At 55.4% G+C, this 18920-nt stretch overlaps 6 protein-coding genes across 6 annotated transcripts; 2 read left to right on the plus strand and 4 right to left on the minus strand.

Annotated features, from left to right (window-relative positions):
• Nucleotides 1–4904: 4904 nt before the first annotated feature.
• Nucleotides 4905–7384, plus strand: EXG1-3 (Glucan 1,3-beta-glucosidase; the record flags this gene model as incomplete). Its single annotated transcript, XM_036637831.1, has 3 exons — nucleotides 4905–5183; nucleotides 5237–5467; nucleotides 5522–7384. 3 exons carry the CDS (start codon nucleotides 4905–4907, stop codon nucleotides 7382–7384), a joined length of 2373 nt encoding a protein of 790 aa, XP_036496714.1.
• A 792-nt stretch (nucleotides 7385–8176) lies between these two features.
• scs3 (FIT family protein scs3) lies at nucleotides 8177–9222 on the minus strand (the record flags this gene model as incomplete). The annotated part of the gene is made up of 2 exons (XM_036637832.1): nucleotides 8177–8278; nucleotides 8332–9222. 2 exons carry the CDS (start codon nucleotides 9220–9222, stop codon nucleotides 8177–8179), a joined length of 993 nt encoding a protein of 330 aa, XP_036496715.1.
• Nucleotides 9223–9923: 701 nt separating this feature from the next.
• APA2-1 (Diadenosine 5',5'''-P1,P4-tetraphosphate phosphorylase 2) lies at nucleotides 9924–10967 on the plus strand (the record flags this gene model as incomplete). The annotated part of the gene is made up of 2 exons (XM_036637833.1): nucleotides 9924–10052; nucleotides 10113–10967. The coding sequence occupies 2 exons, from the start codon at nucleotides 9924–9926 to the stop codon at nucleotides 10965–10967; spliced, it is 984 nt and encodes a 327-aa protein (XP_036496708.1).
• Nucleotides 10968–11216: 249 nt separating this feature from the next.
• CGCS363_v005985 (uncharacterized protein) lies at nucleotides 11217–12798 on the minus strand (the record flags this gene model as incomplete). Its single annotated transcript, XM_036637834.1, has 3 exons — nucleotides 11217–11420; nucleotides 11473–12465; nucleotides 12562–12798. 3 exons carry the CDS (start codon nucleotides 12796–12798, stop codon nucleotides 11217–11219), a joined length of 1434 nt encoding a protein of 477 aa, XP_036496709.1.
• Nucleotides 12799–14282: 1484 nt separating this feature from the next.
• Nucleotides 14283–15112, minus strand: CGCS363_v005986 (uncharacterized protein; the record flags this gene model as incomplete). Its single annotated transcript, XM_036637835.1, has 2 exons — nucleotides 14283–14770; nucleotides 14926–15112. The coding sequence occupies 2 exons, from the start codon at nucleotides 15110–15112 to the stop codon at nucleotides 14283–14285; spliced, it is 675 nt and encodes a 224-aa protein (XP_036496710.1).
• Nucleotides 15113–17388: 2276 nt separating this feature from the next.
• On the minus strand, nucleotides 17389–18066 carry CGCS363_v005987 (uncharacterized protein; the record flags this gene model as incomplete). The annotated part of the gene is made up of 1 exon (XM_036637836.1): nucleotides 17389–18066. The coding sequence occupies one exon, from the start codon at nucleotides 18064–18066 to the stop codon at nucleotides 17389–17391; it is 678 nt and encodes a 225-aa protein (XP_036496711.1).
• Nucleotides 18067–18920: the final 854 nt, after the last annotated feature.

Genomic DNA, 18920 nt, shown 5'->3' on the forward strand with positions numbered 1-18920 from the left:
GTACGCAGAGAGAAAGAAACCTGAAAGAGGCAGGTTTGCAGATCGGCAACCTGGGCTCTTCCATGGAGGCACTTCCCTATTCTCCGTGGCGAGAGCCGATTCCAGGTCGTGGAGCGCGTTTCCTTGGGCCAAAATGGTCGTTCTTTTGGCTTCGCGCATGAACGTTAATCTCCGTCAGAATAAAAATGGTGACCGGGATGGTTTGGCGGCTAGACGGCGGCGGCGGCACATGGTGGCTGCCCCAGGGCTTTTGCCTTAGTGACATGCAGCTAAGAGTCTAATAGGGGGGTATGCGCGCGGACGAGGAAATAGTCGTTATTACCTCCCCCCAAGAGGAGGAAGTGTGATCGCAAAGGCTGGGCGTAAGCAGCTTGGCTGGCCTGGTTGTCTCTAGGAATAGGATCATTGATGCACAGATAGAGTGCACGGGGGCGGATTGCCGGGTGGCGGAAAGGGGGGAAAAGAGAAGAAAAGAACGGACAACCGAGTCGTAGGTATCTCGACTCAGCAAATGTTGGGGACGGTACTTTGTCATGGAACAGTCCAGTAAAAGGCCGTTTGGCGATGGGCGACGAGGTGAAGCAGGGATGAGATCAGTTGGACATAATTCAATCTGAGGACGGGACGTTTCGAAACGGCTGCACGGCGAAGACGGGACGTTGTGAAGCTGTGTTTGTTTGGGACGGTGTCGACTTCTGTTGTGCGATATGTCTCTGCAAAGTGTAATGAGAGGGAACTGAATCTGCATGCATTTACTTTGGTATTGATCGAAGTGTACAGTCAGTCATCTTTAGATCTTACAGCATGAAGCCCAGGGCCCTGCCAAGCAACATGTCTGTCTGCCGTACAGATGGATGCCGCGAACGAAGGAAGGATGCATGCGCTGTCAAAGTTTCAGGGTTTCAACCTGGAAAGGGGAGCTGTCATTCATATAGGACGCAGGCCTCACTCAGACCAGCAGGCATCTGCTCAGCTTTAGCCTTCTGCAGGAGCAGCTGATGTCAGTCAGCCAGCGATTCCTATCCGTCGTCGATGGCCTCGTCTTCGAACTCGCATACATACCGCAGTACAATTATGGGTTGCACCAATGTACATGCACGTTCTCCCGGGCCTGCCCCGGTGGTTGACAGCGGACATGACTCTTCTGCAAGGGGCAGCGCAACCGAATGACATCGTCAGATGGATCCCGGGGTTGTCGGAGGCGGACCCATCGCGTGTGGTTGATTGAGGGGGAATATCCCGTCCGAAGAGCCGTGGACCGTGACAGTGACAATCAATAAATCGATCAACATTTCATCCCTAAGGCGCGCGGATGGGGGCTGGATCTTTCGATTCGACAGCCGGCTCTTTCTCCACAGGGACGCTCTCAACACCCCTGACGCTCTCAACGTGATGCCGGAGCAGTTGCTCTTTCTGAATGGCTCTGCCCAAAGCAATCTGGAAATTTGGAAGGCTGTCTTGCTGCTTCAAGACCATGTGACAGCGCTTGGCTCTGGAGAAGGGCCGACCGAGGTTTGGGGCGAAGGGGGTTGTATTGCAGTAGCCTCAATATTCTGTCTGGTTCATTGAGCGACCCAAGACGATGTGCCGGAGAAAACACTGCGCGGGTGACTTGGTGGCCGGCCATCACGAGCCCATGGCGGAGGTCGCAGTGCGCATCATCAATCATCAGGGTGGAAGGTTGAGTCGCTTGGAAGGGGGGCCCGATGGTAGCCCAAGCTTACATAGTACATACAGATGTCATGTATCCAATGTATTTGTCTGTCAACTGTCAACAGGTCATGGACGATGCCCATGCTGCTCCATGCGTGATGTGGCTTCGGTTGACAGGTCTGGTCGTACGGCCGTCCGCTCAAGCCCAGCCGCGATGAATTATTCTTGTTGTGAAAGAACGGCGCCTCGAGAATCGATTTCCAGAATGAGGATTATTCCCAGTTGATTCTAGGTTGCACAATCCCGAAAGCCAAAAAACAACCTTGCTTGCCCGGTAGCCAGTAGAGAACCTGACCGGCCACGCAAGCGGCTTCAAGAGCGACATTTAAGGGACACAACGGGGAAAGACTCGCAAGCGCCTCCATCTCCCTCGGGAACGCATCCCATCCAACCATCGCATCCTCACGACGAGTGCCGCTGCGGGATCGGGTCGCAACGCGCCCAGCTCTGTGACGCCAGGCCAGCCGTCGCCAAAGGTACTTTCAACTCTGCCCAGTCACCAGTCACCAACCAGTCAGTCCAGTCCAGTCCAGTCCAGTGGTCTCTCTGCTGGCCAGCTGCTGGTGGATGGACAGACAAGCTTGAAACGGCGCTATGCCCGATCCTGGATGCCCCCAGTTGGCAGGCAGAGAATGATGGAAAAAGAATCCCTGCCGCTGCTCATCCGTGGAGGGGCGGCTGTGGGGAGACGCACAAGACAAGGGGGCGACGCAACAGCGCAGAGGCGAGAAAAAAAGGGAGAACAATTGCATTACATGCTTCTTTACCCTCTTCTTTGCCTCTGTATTCCCCGTTGTGCACGAAACAAGAGAACAAAGCCTACAGACCGCAGAAGCAACAAGGCCAAGGCCCTCGTCCATTGACGTTTTGTCTCTTGACTGTTTGCCTTGATTTGCTCTGCTTTGCGCTGTGTGTTCCCCTGCTTCCTCCATGTTCCCTTGATCGTTGCAAGACCTGCCCGACTCGGACTGAGTACGCAAGACTCCTGTGCTCAGTTCCAGGTGCCAGCCACAGCAAAGCTCATGGATGAGTCGTCGACTCTGGAGGGGAAAGGGGACGGGCGGGCTGATCCTCCGCGAAAGGCCTACCAGGACGGTCCAGGTTGACTTTTTTTTTTTCTCCTTTTGCTCAGGGAACATCAATCATCAGGGCCAAGGACGACAGATCTCAAGGCAGATCATTATGCGGGAAACGGAGCTGCTGCAGGGATCATCATGACTGTCGGCCGGCCGTTCCCTTGGGTAAACCAAACCTTGGGCGTTTACAGATACTTCGACAAATACAACACCGCCCGCGTGTGCCACGGTCCCTTCTCATCAATCTAATCAACCTCTCACCACCAGAACACCACCACCAGTGGGTATTTTTCCAGAAGCAGGGGGCGTGGGAAAACAGCCAGCCTTGGGTAGCGAACCAACGCCGTCCGCACTAGGGGCGGCTGTCGCATCGCATTGACTGACCCCTGACCAGCAGACAGGGCCTCCCCCCTTCATCGTCGCCGCTTTCGTCCGAACTACTTGCGTGTGCTTGCTTGCTTGCTTCCACTCTTTCTCTCTCTCTCTCTTTCCACTGTCACTGTCACCCTGTCTGTGTCTCTGTCTGTCCGGTCTCCCGTCCTTCCACTTGCCAACCAGCACACAGCAAGCACCACAGCAGAACCGCAGCACAGCAAAGCAACGTCTGTCCATCACACCCTCCTCCCCCCCTCCAATCGCGGGCCTTGCTTAGCTCTGTTTGAAGCTATATCCCCTCCCATCCAATAGCGCCCCTCTCCGGATCCTTGTTTCATCGCATTTTTTATCCTCTTGGCCCCGGGATTGCCTATCCATCGCGGCAAGTCGGCTGGACAGCAGCACACACACTCATTCACACAACGCAACGCGGGGCGTGTTAGTAAAGAAAAGCTACCGCTGTGAGGTTAGCTAGGTTTGGTCGAGAGAGCTCGGGCGGGCCACGGACGTCCAATATTCCCTCCCATCCCACTCGCTCACCCCTTCAAGCTCCTGGACACCTTACTGTACATCCCCCCTCTCACAGGGTAGGGTTTGCGCAAAAGAAGGGCCGCCGAGATCCAGTCGTCGAGAACAATAACGGCTGTACCTAAGGTTGCGAACCGGGATCCGGGGCCCTGCTCGCCTCAAACTGAAGAGAGGTCCGACAGGTGCAGAGTGCCCAGTGCCGCCACCATGGCGATAAACCGCATGGCGAGGCAGGGGACTGCCCAAAGGGTAGGTCGATATAAGACGGTGATAGTCGCCGTCAACCTCTTCTTGGCTCGTGGTTACTCCCTCCCCCGTCCCTTTCTCCCGTGTCTCGAACCGCACACCCTCCTCGTCCTCCATCGACGTTCTTTCGTTTCGTTCTTTCTGTTTATCGAAATCCTCAGAGGGGATTCGATCCAGTCATTCTTTAGCACCAATACAACCGGAGCCTTGATCGGCCGTCATCCGCTGTCGTCACTCTCAAACTCCTGGTGAGTAGTTGCTGTGTGCGCCGTCTTGGCCCCCCCGGGTCTCGTGGCTTGATTTTGATTCTTTTCCTTCCCACCCTCTCTCCGCCGGCCTATTGTCTCGGCTCTTCATGTTCCTTCTGGTGGAATGGGGTATTCTTCAGACACCAGTACCGTGACGTACGACTTGTCATCTGAGTCGGGTCTGCGTCGAGGTCCAGCTCAAAGAGGTCGGCTTAGACAACCACCCTGGCTGTTTAGTCTCGACGGGACAATGGAACATGATCCAGGCTTGTGACGCGCAGCAGCCTTTCAGTCACTGACAGCTGGGTTGTTCGTGGAGCGGGCCGGTGATGGTTGACTGGCAGTTAGTCACTGTCACTCACTTGCTCGAAATACTTAAGGTGGATGGAGGTTTGTTGATCATGGAGCGAGTCGTCGAGGGTAACCAGCTTCTCGCCCTATTCAACAACAACCCACGCCCACAAAGCAATAGAAAAGCAAAGAAAAGAAGACAAATATCTTTTCCTCCTTCCTCTGGTGGATTTCTCGAAGTCTCGAGTTTTCATCACACTTCTGGAAGCTGCGCTTTCGTTCTGCTTGCAAACATCAACATTCACCACCACCTCTTACTCTGGAGACTTGAGAAGCTAACCACGATACACTCGACGCGCAGTCTTCGCCTTCTTTCCAATCAACCAAACACAAGAGGACATCGTCGATCAGCTGGTTCTACATCATGATGGGCCTCTCAACAGTTCTCACGACCACCCTTCTGGCCTTGCGCCTCTTCTCCCTCGACGCCCTCGCGGCTCCCACGCCCGACCCCGTCGCCGCTCCCCAGGCTTCTAACTCGCCCGTTGCTGCCGCTGAGGGGTACTGGGTCGCCTCGATCGAGAGAAGCGGTGTCTCTGCCTTTGGCGATACCAACTACAAGATCTTCCGTAATGTAAAGGACTATGGCGCGAAGGGTGATGGCGCTACCGACGACACCGTCGCCATCCAGGCCGCCATGGACGAGGTATGTGATATCAAATCGAGCTCTACTCGTGAAAGGTTTTCTGACTGAAGCAGGGCAACCGTTGCGGTTTCGGATGCGACTCCTCCACTACCACTCCCGCTTTGGTCTACTTCCCTGCTGGCACCTACGTCGTCAGCAAGCCGATCGCCATGAAGTACTACACTCACATGGTTGGAGATGCTACCCAGCTTCCCACCATCAAGGCCGCTGCCAGCTTCACTGGTATGGCTGTTATTGACGCCAACCCGTACGACGACCAGGGCAACAACCAGCACACTAACCAGGTATGTCAGACATGATCAGAAGACGTGTGCGTATGAGCTAACAAAATGCCAAAGAACAACTTCTGGAAGCTCGTCAAGAACTTCAACGTCGACCTCACTGCCATGCCCGTCACCTCTGGCGCTGGTATTCACTGGCAGGTTGCTCAGGCTACTTCTCTGCAGAACATCGTCTTCAACATGCGCACCGATGGCGGAGACAGCAACGTCCAGCAGGGTATCTTCATCGACAACGGCTCCGGTGGCTTCATGACCAACTTGACCTTCAACGGCGGCAAGTACGGCATGTTCGTTGGTTCTCAGCAGTTCACCACCCGCGCTCTGACCTTCAACAACTGCAAGACTGCCGTCTACATGAACTGGAACTGGCTCTGGACTCTCCAGGACCTCACCATCAACAACTGCGGCGTCGGTGTTGACATGTCCAACGGCGGTGCCACTGCCCAGACCGTCGGCTCCGTTCTCCTCCTCGACAGTGTCATTAGCAACACCCCTGTCGGTGTCCTGACTGCCTACAACCCTGCCTCCACCTCCACCAACGGCAGCTTGATTCTCGACAACGTCGACATGACCACCAACGTCCCTGCCGCTGTCCAGATCGTCGACACCAAGGCCAACGTCCTTGCCGGCAACCAGAAGATCGCCTCCTTCATCCAGGGCCGCACCTACACCGGCGCCACCGGCAACGGCAAGGCTGTCCAGAGCGCTCAGGACGCCATCACCAAGCCTGCCGTTCTCCTCGGCTCCAACGGCAAGGTCGTCACCCGCAGCAAGCCTCAGTACGAGACCGCCGCCGTCAGCCAGTTCCTCAGCGCCAAGGCCAACGGCTGCAAGGGAGACGGCAAGACCGATGACACGGCCGCCATCCAGGCTCTGTTCAACAAGGCCGGCCCCAACGACATTGTGTACTTTGACCACGGTGCCTACATCATCTCCAACACCATCGAGGTGCCCAAGGACATCAAGATCACCGGCGAGGTCTGGCCTCTTCTGATGGCCAACGGCGAGGCGTTCAAGGACCAGGCCAACCCCAAGGTCATGCTCAGAGTCGGAAAGCCTGGCGATGTCGGCACCTTCGAGATGAGCGACATCATCGTCCAGACCCAGGGTCCCCAGGCCGGCGCCATCCTCATGGAGTACAACATCGCCGGCTCCAGCCCTGGTGCCGCCGGTCTCTGGGACGTCCACTTCCGCATCGGCGGCAGCCAGGGCACCCAGCTCCAGTCCGACAAGTGCGCCAAGAACCCCAACGTCACCCACGCCGCCAACCCCGAGTGCATCGGCGCCTACATGCTCACCCACATCACCGCCGAGTCCTCCGGCTACTTTGAGAACGTCTGGTGGTGGGTTGCTGACCACGAGCTCGACCTCGCCAACAAGGGTCAGCAGATCGACATCTACAACGGCCGCGGCGTCCTCACTGAGTCCACCAAGGGAACCTGGTTCTGGGGAACCGCCTCCGAGCACTCCGTCCTGTACAACTACCAGTTCAACAACGCCTCCAACGTGTACATGGCGCACATCCAGACCGAGACGGCGTACATGCAGGGCAACCCCGACGCCAAGACGCCCTTCACCGTCAACAACGCCATCCTCGACCCCAACTTCGAGACCTTCTGCACCGGCCAGAGCGACAAGTGCGCGCGCACCTGGGGCGTCCGCGCCATCAACTCCAAGGACATCCTCATCTACGGCGCCGGCCTGTACAGCTTCTTCAACAACTACGACCAGGTCTGCGTCGGCCAGAACAACTGCCAGGACCACATGGTCTCGCTCGAGAACAGCGACGTCAAGTTCTTCGGCCTCAGCACCAAGGCCTCGGTCAACATGGTCACCGTCAACGGCAAGGGCGCCGCCCTCGACAGCGACAACCGCAACAACTTCTGCGCCACCGTCGCCCTCTTCCAGGCCCCGCTCTAGGCGAGCGATGAGACCACCGCATGGGACGACCTCAAGACGAAGCGTGGGTTCCGCATGGATACCCGCGACGCGATCGAGCCTGAGGAGACGTGCCCTGCCGGAAAGAGGTCCGATATGGCTTACGACTTTCACTTCATCTAGCACTCGGCCCTAGTGGCTGGGAGCTAACCCCCCCTTTTTTTGTGTGGATTATTGGGCCAGGCGGCATACTTGCATCAGGGTTTTGGGAGTTTGAGGATTTTTAGAAAACACAGGGTCGGTTGAGATACACTTCTTGTTTCTGCCCAAGGGGCATTGATACCACAAACGAATCAATTGTTTTGATCATATCTTTGAAGCGCATGGTGTGACGTTGCTTGTGTAGGCAGCTTCGGCTCCGAGTACGGTCTCCGCTACCATCCAAGTAAGTCCCTTGTGCATCTGAATGCGTGTAACTGCCTTGGCATCTAAAGTCGCGACTTCAAGCCATCCCGACATTGCATTGAATTTGTCATTTTTGCATCCTCTCTAGTTTGCGACACTTTGGATGAACCGGACGGCCGTTGGCAGGGATGGCCAGGACGGCACACCACATCCCGATTCCCCGCGCCTTCACAGTCACAGATCTAGGAAAGCAGAAACGGCCAGCCCTTCCACGAAACAACGGTCGCCAACAAAATGTTTAAATGGCGCGGCCCGGCCGGATGACCCGGGAGAGGGACTTCACGGGACAAACTGAACGTGAGTACGGATGAAAGGGGTATTGTTTATATTATTGAGTATCTATTACTCGATCCAACCATGCAGCGGGTATCAGATTCCGGGCAAGCCAACGACCTGGCGTATCGCAGGAACAAAACGAGGAAGGATGTAGACGCCATACAGAGCCGAAAGGGCGGTTGCAAGGCCAGTAACCTATGACATGTCAGTGAGTTGAGTAGGCGAACAAAGTCAAAGTGGAAACATACCTTTTCAAACCAGGTGTGGAAGTAGATGGCAGTCATAAGCAACATCCAAGAGCTGAGACCAATCACGCCAACGGCGAACTTGCCCCCGAGCCCGAGAGCATCACCAGGAACGGGCTCTCCCTGCAGACCCTGAGCCTCGACGGTGGCTGTCTTTGTCGCGCCATCCGTCATTACGACGCTGCGCTCCTCTCGCCTTGCGCCCTTCCATCGGAGAACAACCCAGCCGACCTCGGAAAGCAGGAAGCCGCAGCCGAGGACCAGCAGAAATACGTGTCCACTAATATCGTGTCCACCGCGCCACTTTCCACCAGCAGCCTTGCACGCCACAGCCGTGAAGACCTCCTTAGCATCTCCCTCGCCGAGCTCGACCTTTTCCTCAATAATCTCACACTTTCCTCCAGTCCACCGGAACCCTCGGTCAATGATGGCAGGCCCGAAGAACCATTGCGTCACGAAGAACCACCACGTTGTGACGAGCACCCAGCGGAGGGTGGCCTGTATTCGACGGGTCGAGTGGACGGTCGCGGGGTGGGTGAAGATGAAGGCGAAGAAGGCAGCGGTGATCCAGAACCAGCCTCTCTTTACGAAGAGGACGTTGAAGAGGTTCGACTTTCGCGCGAAGTAGGAAGGTGCGGTGTCTTGGACGTGGGCTTGGGAGGCATGGTCGTACTGCGAGGACCGGACGTCGGGGGAGAGCAGCGAGAAGAGAGTCCCGAAGAACAGAATGACGGGAAAAGCGGCGATGACGAGGGTCTCGAGGGGTGTGGGAAGGAAGGGGTTGTTTCGCTTCGTCTTGGTCGGTTGCTCGGGCGCCATCGTGGTTGCTCCGTTGAGTTCGTCCAGGGCGCGTCGGGTTTTGCTCCGCAGGTTCGCAGTGGGTGGTGTTTCCATGTTGACTCTTTTGACGTCTAGAAGATCAGCTACAGCATTAAGGGCAGAATAGCGGGTTTGAGAGCTGTTTGGCGGGAGTGGTGGCTCTTAAGGTGGTGGAATGAAGAGGCCAGGATTTGGCGCGAGAATTCAGCAACACCAGAAGTATGACGTTGCTGATCGGAGGAGGGTACGTACCTGACGAGCGCACCTTCTGGGCCTGGCTGTGTGGCTGTTGACAGTGGGGTAGTGACAGGTCGGGTGGCTAATCATCGGACAGTCGGCCAGCTGCGAGCACCGACCGGCCAATAAGAAAGCCGGACGCCAAGTCACCGAGGCTCACCTACAACAGAACCGGAGGACACATCGCAGCAGAACCTCGGCGATGCTGAGAGAACGTGCAGTATTTCGGGCATTATTCATGTAGATTGAACCGATGACCAATTCCATAACTAGGCTCATTTGACTTCCTTATCACTTGCTTGCCTTATGTGTCGATGGCGGCCTGTGCTACTTGGGTAGGCATAGATGGCTCGGTGTGTCGGTCAACATCGGTCAAGGTGTCGGTGTAGGAGGGGAAGGTGGGGCATTGGCCGTAGCTCCCGCCCCGGCGCGTCCCGTTGTCCTGTCCCAACACGAAGTGACCTCATCCTCCTGGTTTCCATCACAGCTCGCGACCTCTAGCGACATCCATTGCCATTGCGCCTTTTTCTGCCATCACAATGGCTCCCATCAAAGCCCCGGCAAATCTACCCGAGCTTGTCAAAACTGCTTTCAACAAAGCTCGTGCCAACGGCGACCTCAACTATTACGCGACGCAAGTCGCCGTCCTGACTGCGAACTCGATCCCTGTAAGTTTGTCCCAGATGGCTATCACCTTGTCGAGGGCTGCCCCTGACACCGACATGCAGTTCCAGCTTCGTTTTTCTCCAGCACTGGCAAATAAGCCAACCGCTCCGAAGTCCCAAACCGACCAACCACGCAAACCATTCGATCCCTTCGAGAACCCCGAGAACGGTCCGCTGTTCATAGCCGACATCCCCTCTTCGGGACACAACCTCGTTCTGAATAAGTTCGCCATTGTACCAGAGCACTTTATTCTCGCGACAAAGGATTACAAACTGCAGACTCACCTGCTGGAGCCGAACGACTTGGCAGCGACCTACGCTTGCATCGAAGCATACCGTCAGCACGGTGACAACGAGTTGTACGCATTTTTCAACGGTGGGCAGCACTCGGGCGCAAGCCAGCCACATAGACATATTCAGCTACTTCCTGTCGCTCAAATGAAGGATGGCCTGCCAGAGGGCTCCAGGTGGGATGTCTTGGCGAAGCAGCTGGCCCAACCGCAGCTCATGGGCATCCCATTTACGACATTCGGCGAGAAAATCCATGGGGGCATGACTCCTTATGAGCTCCATGCTGTCTACGTGTCGCTGTTCCGGTCAGCTGTAGACGCAGTCGAGGCTCATGTCGGAAAATTAGACGACTCAGGCAACGGGGAAGCTCGGATCAGCTACAACCTTGCAATGACAAGCAACTCTTTGGTGGTCATGCCGCGATTGGCTGAGGGCCACACCCTCGAGGAAAATGGCAGGTCCGTCGGCAAACTCAGCCTCAATGGCACTGTGTTGGCAGGGACTGCTCTGGTCAAGAGCGAAGCCGAATGGAGTGCTCTCAAAGCCAACAGCGACAGCAACCAATTGGTCGATATTCTGGCCAAGATCGGCATCCCAAAGAATCCTGGGCACAGTAAGAAGCTGTGATTGCTGGAAATTTGGACGAGTCCTTATCATGCAGTCAACCCAAAATACATGCAACAACAAACAAACATTTTTGCCTAGCGGCAGGTTTCTAACTAAAGAACACAAACATGAAAATCCAGCCAGTACTCCACCATGAACGACAGCTCACATCTCGAATTTGCAGTGCTGCAAACCATTCCAATGTTCACCCCGAAACCCAATCTCATCAATCACACTCATCGCGGCCCCATCGCGCCGTCCCGAGCGGCACTACATGGTTCCACTTCCGCCGATGCGTCTTCCTGCAGAGCACATGACGAGTTCATCCCACTTCTTACGGCAAGTGGCGTTGCCGAACAGGTACGATCCGTCATGCGAGTAAATGTACTCGGCCACCTGCTTCCATGGAATCTTGGTTGAAGCTGGATCGTTGCCCTTGGAGAACTTGCGCACAGCCCTTTTGAGGAGATGGATCTGCAAATCAAGGGTTAGACAATGCTTTCATATCACGAACGGTGGCACTTACATCATGACTAGTCCACTCGGGCTTTCGAACTCTCTCCTCCTTGCTCTTGGTAAGGGTGCGATAGCGGCCACGGAGGGTTGACTCCGCCTCGCTGAAGTTGCCCTTGACGCGAATCTCGCGGTATGTCAGTCCCTCTGCCTTGGCCTTGAGAAGATACTCGTCCTTGGCGGAGCGTTCCACGGATTCTGCGAAAGAGAATGGCACCGGGCAGGGCTTCGATTGCTTCGGCCTAAGCTCTGCCTTGGGAGCTGATGGGACCGACTTGCGGGCTGGAGAGCTGGCGCGGCGAGAACGTGGCTTCTCGGGAAGCTCCTTGCGAGGCTTCGAAGGCAGTATGCGAGCATGAGGTTCAGACTTCAGGATCATGCTATGACTCCCGGTAGCAGAGACTCCCACGGCGTGACGATCGTCCATGTGGCACCGCCCAGGCTCTGCAATCTGCTCGGGAGGTGCCTGGAAGAAGTGAATCGGCGTTGGCTCAGAGAAGGGTTGAGGTGAAGGAGGGGCTGCCTTGATGTTGGAAAGATCTTCAGCCATCATAGACGACGACGTGAAGGGAGAGTTGACGTAATCGAACTGCTGGGGAGGGCTGTTGATGATGGCCGAGCCGTCTGCTGAGCTGAAGGAACCGGAGTCAAGGAGGTTGGATGCACCGGTGCAGGAGAAGCTGCCAAAGCTGGCGCCCGACTCGGATGCTGAGAAGACAGGAGAGGAGATGGGCATGTTTTGACTCAAACCACCAGAGGCTGACATGGAGATATCATCGACGGACGAAACACCAAACTGGAACTGCATCGGCGCAAACATGGACTGCATGTCGTTCGCGTACGGCATGCCCTCGGGCTGCCATGACTGATTGTGATCCATGACTGGTCGCTTGTTGCTGAAAGGGGCATCAAACTGTTGCATCCTCTGAAAGAGCATGAAAGCATCAGGATCGGAATACGGGCTGCCCGCGGTGCCAGCGAGGTATCTGTTCCGGAGCTGTTGAGCCTGAGGCCGAGTGTTAGGTCAGCAAGGAGGCCTTGATCACATCTCAGATGGTTTGATTGAAGGGAACATAAGGCTGGGGGAAATGAGCGAACGCACCTCGAAACTGTCTTGGATACCGTCTGGCATGGTGTCCAGAGGCCAGTCTTCGTTGGACATGATGCCTACGTGGTGTGGTGTTCTGTGAGCGCCGAAAGGATGCTTGCCGTGACGTGCAATCAGTTTTCTCATGCGTCGCTGGTTGAAGCGTTGTTGGGCTCTGGCTGTCATGCTCTGCTCGAAGGCAAAGTAGTCCGAGCCATGAAAGCCCAACCGGGGAGGAGCGCTCATAAACATCCTCGACGAGAAAGAAAGCGACGCCTCGGAACCGAAAAGATGGAAAGATGGCTGCGCAGTCTTCACCGCTTCTTCCGCGATGTTCTACCGGTGTTCTGCGCTGTCTCAACTCGTACGCGCGATGTCGTCGTCCGGCGGTGCGTTGAAGAAAGGGAAGATGTGGGGGAGGTTTCGGCGGTCAATGGAGAAGTCTGCAAGATGAGGCGTGGGCTCCCGATGGCCGTTCCACTGGCTGCAAGACTGGTGGTGTTCTTCCCAGCGATGGAATGGCGGTATGAGATGATCCACGGATACCAGCGGACGGGTGGCAAGGCGAACCGGTTCTTCAGTCTGTTGGTCTGTGGCTGGGACGGATAGCCAATGGGCTGGAAAGAAGTTGCTTCCTTGGTGAAGACTCAGAAAAGGGCTCGAGCTCTAAAGAATGCTTCAGGGAGAGAGCAAGTCCAGGAGAGGGCAGACTCAAGAGATGGACGAATACGAGACAATAAACATTAAAAGTCACGAAGACCAGAATATTTCCTAACAATGACGAGGGGTTATTGATATGATGACGCTGAGGAAACAAAATCAGATCGACGGTTACTCGACCAAGACATGACGGGCCTGGCGGGAATTGAAGGCTTTTCAACTACGGACCCGAGGCCAAGCCGCCCCCCTTCCCGTGAGCAGAAAGGAGTTCAATTAAGGTATCGCGGGAGGATGAAACTACCTCCCAGCTTCTGATCTTGCCCCATTCCCCCTTCCCCCTACCCAATCCCACCCATCTCCGCACCAATATATGCAAATGTTAACCTTTTGAGAAAGGTCTGCGCAGCCTACGCGGCTACGATCCGGCGGCTTTCGTGGGCCTCCGTGGCGATATCAGTTTTGGGATGAGCTCGCTTTCCGGTCGTCTTCTGTCGAAACTCACATTTTGAGCCTCCTGGCCCTGGTGGTGGTGGTGGAGGGCGCTTGTGTAGGGCAAGGGTATGACACGCGTCTGTGATGAAGGCCGGAAGCAGGATCTTGGATACACGACTGAGGCTAGATCGCACATCATCATGCCGTTGAGTGGTCCGCCGAGGGTTTGCCAGCCTGGGGATAGTCTGGCCGGATGAGTGCGGCAGTCGACACGGCCTGGCAGAGGGATCGTCCCAGCTGGGATTGCTGCTGGAGGCTCGCCTGTGCCGCTGGCGATGGCAGAGCAAGGGTCGCGAGAAACCGTTTACTGTCTTCTGGGGACGGGGGGTTTCCCATTGGCCAGACGTCGGATGTTGGGTGTTTGAACTGCAGCCGTCTGCGCGTATGATGCAGTGTTCCTTTGGGTCGGATTGACAGTGGGCTGGCGGCAGGGGTCTTTCTTCCTCCCGGGACTCTGGACCATCTGTCCCGCGCCAGCTGCTGGATCGAGTGGCCTACATCCCGTCGATACGGAGAGGACTTGATTAGAGCCCTGGTTCAACCTTATGATGGCCCAGGCGTTGACAGTGGCGGCAGACTAAACGTCAACGCCTCGACGGAGACCTTTCCCTAGCGAAGATCGCCTTCCCGTCAAGCTCGGCGTGGGACTTGAATACGACCACCGAACCCTTCGGCGGTCGGTGACGAACCAATGATGGATTTACTAACCCGCTCTTCTGAGTGCATGCAGGTTCAGTGTTCTGACGGTATCCAATTACCCGCAGCACACCCATGCGGATGAACCGCAGGCAAGGACCCATCGCTGTGGGATGCGCACGCTCTGAGAAAGCCCGGGTGTTTGCAGTTTGCTCTCTCGTGCCCTCTCGGACATCGCCAGTGACGCCAACGTGGTTATGCAGCGCTGCGATGGGCATGGTCATTTTGATTCGCCGCGACGGGCTAGTGGGTACACGTATCGTGTTGCATAGGCTCCAACTACTGAACCGTTCAGTTCGAAAGCCTGGGTAATCGTGCATACCCAGATCTAGATCGATGCTCAGATTATGGGCGATGGCAGCGGGCAGGCGGAGTGCTTCACTGCCACGTCAGTATGAACCGTTCATCGGGCGTCCTGATCTCCAAGATCTTGTTCCAGAGCACTGATGGTGTTGAGAAAATCGTTGACTGTTGTTGTCTCGAGACAACGGCAGAAGAAATTCTGTCATGGTCCTTTTTCCAACAACATACCCTTCGGCTTGCTAGGGTCGCCTTCCCCGCCGCCGTCACGAACAGGGCTGAGGACTCTTGCTCTTCCACATTCAATCGAGTGCATACCGGCAATATGGGACGCCGATGGCTGCGGCAGGATCTCCAATTGGAGTGGGACCAGCACTGGGCGTGGGCTGGACGTGGGTTGGCTGGAGGGAGGCTGCATGATGTGTGGGGATGAGAAGGGCTCACACTCTGCTGCTGCTGCCGCGCACACCAGGACAGACCGAAATCACCCACCATGTGCTAGGTGTGGATAAGAGGAGTGCGAAATCGATCCGCTTGCGGGCTGGAGTGGATGTGCGGTATCTGTCACTTCTCTTTTCTGCGGAGGGGATGGTGATGCCGATGCCGCTGCCGATGGTGCAGTCGACAGAATCGAGGAAGACTTCATTTCCTGGTTTGCTGATTTGATTTTGGAGTCGGGACCCGATGCGATCAGTCGGATTCAATCTGGAGTTCGAAATTTGTCAACGTAGACACGAGGCTGGTCATTCGAGGCCGAGAAGTATCTTCATTCGCAGGTTTCATTCATGACACGCTGTAGATGCATTCGACCTGGATTCTGTCAATCTCGTGGAGGGGAAACCGAAAGGTTCATGACCCTGAATGGCCCCATATCTCAATGCGACGCCGTCACGAACTGCTCGCACTCACCGGTTCACCTATCACTTTCTGCTGCAGTTGATGCTGATGAACTTGCAGAAATGTCATGCACGGCCAGCTGTACCGCAGCCCATCTGCAGTTGGACATGGAACGTCCCGCACCAACCAATCCTGTCAAGCCGGTGTCAGTCACGAAAAAGAAAGTATCCCCTCCCAAAAATGGCTGCGCAAAAAAACGAAAAAGCAAGAATGACGGCAGCAGATGTGAGGTCTGCAGTCAAACTTGTTTGTGATGGTGTGGTGTCAACACGACGCCCCTGGCTTGCGAAATACAACGTTCGGGCAGATGATCTGCTCTTCCACGTTCGATTCTAATGCACATTTGGATCACAACCTGCAAGAGCGCTTTCCTAATTCTGACAGCTGGAGGTCAGACTACTTGATCCCTCTCCCCATTGAGACCACGTGCATGGGCAGGAGGGAGCGCTGTCAGACGTGCCAGACAGGCTTGACATGTCACATATTTTAGAGGTATGACCCTTCAGATAAGTGACCGCGGCAGTTTGCAGAATCGCTAGGGATCCAGGGATCTCGGCCTCCTCTGGCTTGGGGAGGAGTGGGCAATGGGCCCATGTTTACGACGGCAGCCGCCATATCCCGCGTTGTTCGCAGCCAGACTGGAGCTGGAGCTGTGGATTCAACCATCGATCCTCGTGTGGCTTTCCCGACGATATACCTGAGATCCGTATCGAGATTGGATCAGCCAAGTGAAGAAGTAGAGAAATGATATGAAGCTCCCCAAACCCACTGGGGCAAGAGACGGCCGGCTCTGAGAGAGGGACGGTTTGGTGGGGAGTCTGTGCGAATGCAGAACGGCTTGCGTCCGATGAGCCGCGCCGGTTGCATTAGCCTGGTTCCCCGGGACCAGGGGAGATGGAGGGGGCAAGAAGGAATTGGGCGGAGCAATAGCAGACTGCGCTTGAGGGCCAAACATTGCAACACGGCAGGACAGGTCTAGGCGTTGACGGTATTTGATGATGATAGCGGGATTCATCGGCCTAGTCCATAATGACTCATGGTGGGTGGGAGTTTGCGCTTACTACTCAGGAAAACTGTGATCTGATAACTCTGGCATCCCTAGAATCCCTATTCAACTATTGAATAGATTAATAACAGCACCCGAGATATTGCATTTCTTCAGTTCATAATACGCATGCATGCTTATATGATCGCCATAGACCATGTATTATGAAGAAGGTGGCTTGAGCAGTACCAAACTGCTAAATTTCCCTGGGTTTACGTCCCAATCCGATGAGTTTTCTCCAGATCTGTGGTAGTGGCCTTGTCAGATATCATCGAGTGGCGTTTTCCAAAATTTCCATTATTCATTTCGGGACTGGCCTCCGGTAGTCCCATGCCCGAACCACCGACCCCCTATTCCCACAACACGGGGCCTCGGTCTGTTTGGTCCTCAGTTTGAGCCGCAAACACAGTTCCGTGTCCGGGAGGGAGCTGGATCATCATCTCTTGCTCAACATCTGGATGGGCTCGTTACATCAAGAAAAGAAGACTTGACCACTTCATGTGTCCTTTTTGCCATCTTGATCAGATGGCTGGGGCGAAATTCGGCCCGGGTCTCGGAAGAGGCAACGGGGAGTGGAGAGAAAATTTGAAGAGCAAATATTGTTGTTTGTACTAGCCACATCCTCCATGGCAACGTCCTTATGTGCGTGTTTGGGGACGTTTATCCAAATATTTACAGTGAATCGGACCCCCCTCCTCGTGCCATCTTCAAGTTCTTGCCACCTGTTCACCTCAAGCAGTGGACAATTTGCTCTAGACCATTGCCGGGACATTGATCTCCTTGATGGTCCAGACCTTGCCTCCTTGGCTGCTAGCCAGGCCAGTGTACGTAGCCTTCTGCGCGGTGGCGATGGTCTTGCCGAAGTTGGGGTCGGCTCCGGCTAGGGTGATTTCCGTGTTGATGTACTGCTGCTTGGCGACAGTCGGGCTGCAGTTGGCATTGCACTCGGTGCCGGTGCCATAGCCCCTCATGAAGGGACCAGACTTGTACTCGTACGAGCTAAGCTTCGCGCCCGTGTCGGCATCGGTGACGGTTTGGCGCCAAGTGTTGTTGTCCGAGAGTAGCTCGTAGAGGATCTTGACCTTCTGATTGCCTGAGACAGCACTCGCGTCGCCGCTGAGCTGGCCGAAGGAGCCGAAGAGCGAGGCGCGGACGCACCACTGGCCCTTCTTGGCGCCGCACCAGGAGTTGTCGGGCCAGGACTCGAGGGTTGTTTGGACCAGGTCGCCGGTGCCGTTAGACATGCCGGGCCACAGGGCGAGAACTCCATTTTGCGTGGGAGGAGCGTCGCCGGGGATGATGGTTGTCACGGCTTTGATGATGGTCGAGGTGGTCGGGCCCAGGGACACGGAGCCGCCCCAGGTGTCGACAGCAACCGACGTGCCGATCATGGCGGCGGCCAGAGCCGACTTGAAAATTCCAGAGATCATAATTGGAGTAGTGATAGAGACAGTTGGACTATTATCGAGTTGTGCTGAGTTACAAGAACGCCTTTCCCAGAATCAAACGGAAATCATGGGCATTTTATGTTGGCCCAACATGAGGGGGCCTTCCTCACTCCCTACTAGTGAGGCACTTCCATCGTGAATTTGGAAATGTTCGCCTGCCATTGCAAGGCAACATCAATATCGCAGGTGAACACGAGAGTTGCTTTTGTTCGTGGAGGAAGTTGATGGAGTTGAAGTCAAGCTGACCCCTGACGGAGAGAAATTCCCCCATCCACCAATGAGAGGACAGACATTATGCCAGGTTATGCCGTCCACCAACCCATACGACCGTAGCATCTCCCCATATTTTACACAATAAGTTACCGATTCAATCCTAGCTCCATCTGATGTTCATTAAGGGGGCCGCCATTTGGACGGATTGAGTCGGTAAGATCTGCCGACAAGGCTTTTCGGGGCCACATGGCCGGCCCTCGGTTGCGCAGAGTGGAGTCTTACCATCGGGGTCTGTCAAGATTCCAGCCGGAGGATGTCCGAATCGGGTAATTCAAGTGCCGTGAGACCCGTCCTCCGATTCCTTAATAGCGGTCTGGATTCCACTAATAACCTGACGGTGTCTTTCGAGGGACCGAAGGACTGGTGCGCCAAGGGGCTACGGAGAATTTCCACTCTTGACCAACATGCAGTCGAAGCCTAGATTGACAACCATGATGCCGCGTCTTGAGTCTCCTGACCCGTCACTGCATGTCAACTCCATTTTTGCCGTAGCTTAGATACAGGTTTAATCTGGATCCTGTTGAATCTTCATCAGTGGCAAAGGGCCGAAGAGGTTGGGCACA

This window comes from Colletotrichum siamense (assembly GCF_013390195.1).
Source record: "Colletotrichum siamense strain Cg363 chromosome Unknown KSG_Cg363_contig04, whole genome shotgun sequence".
In the NCBI taxonomy this organism is placed as follows: Eukaryota; Fungi; Ascomycota; class Sordariomycetes; order Glomerellales; family Glomerellaceae; genus Colletotrichum; species Colletotrichum siamense.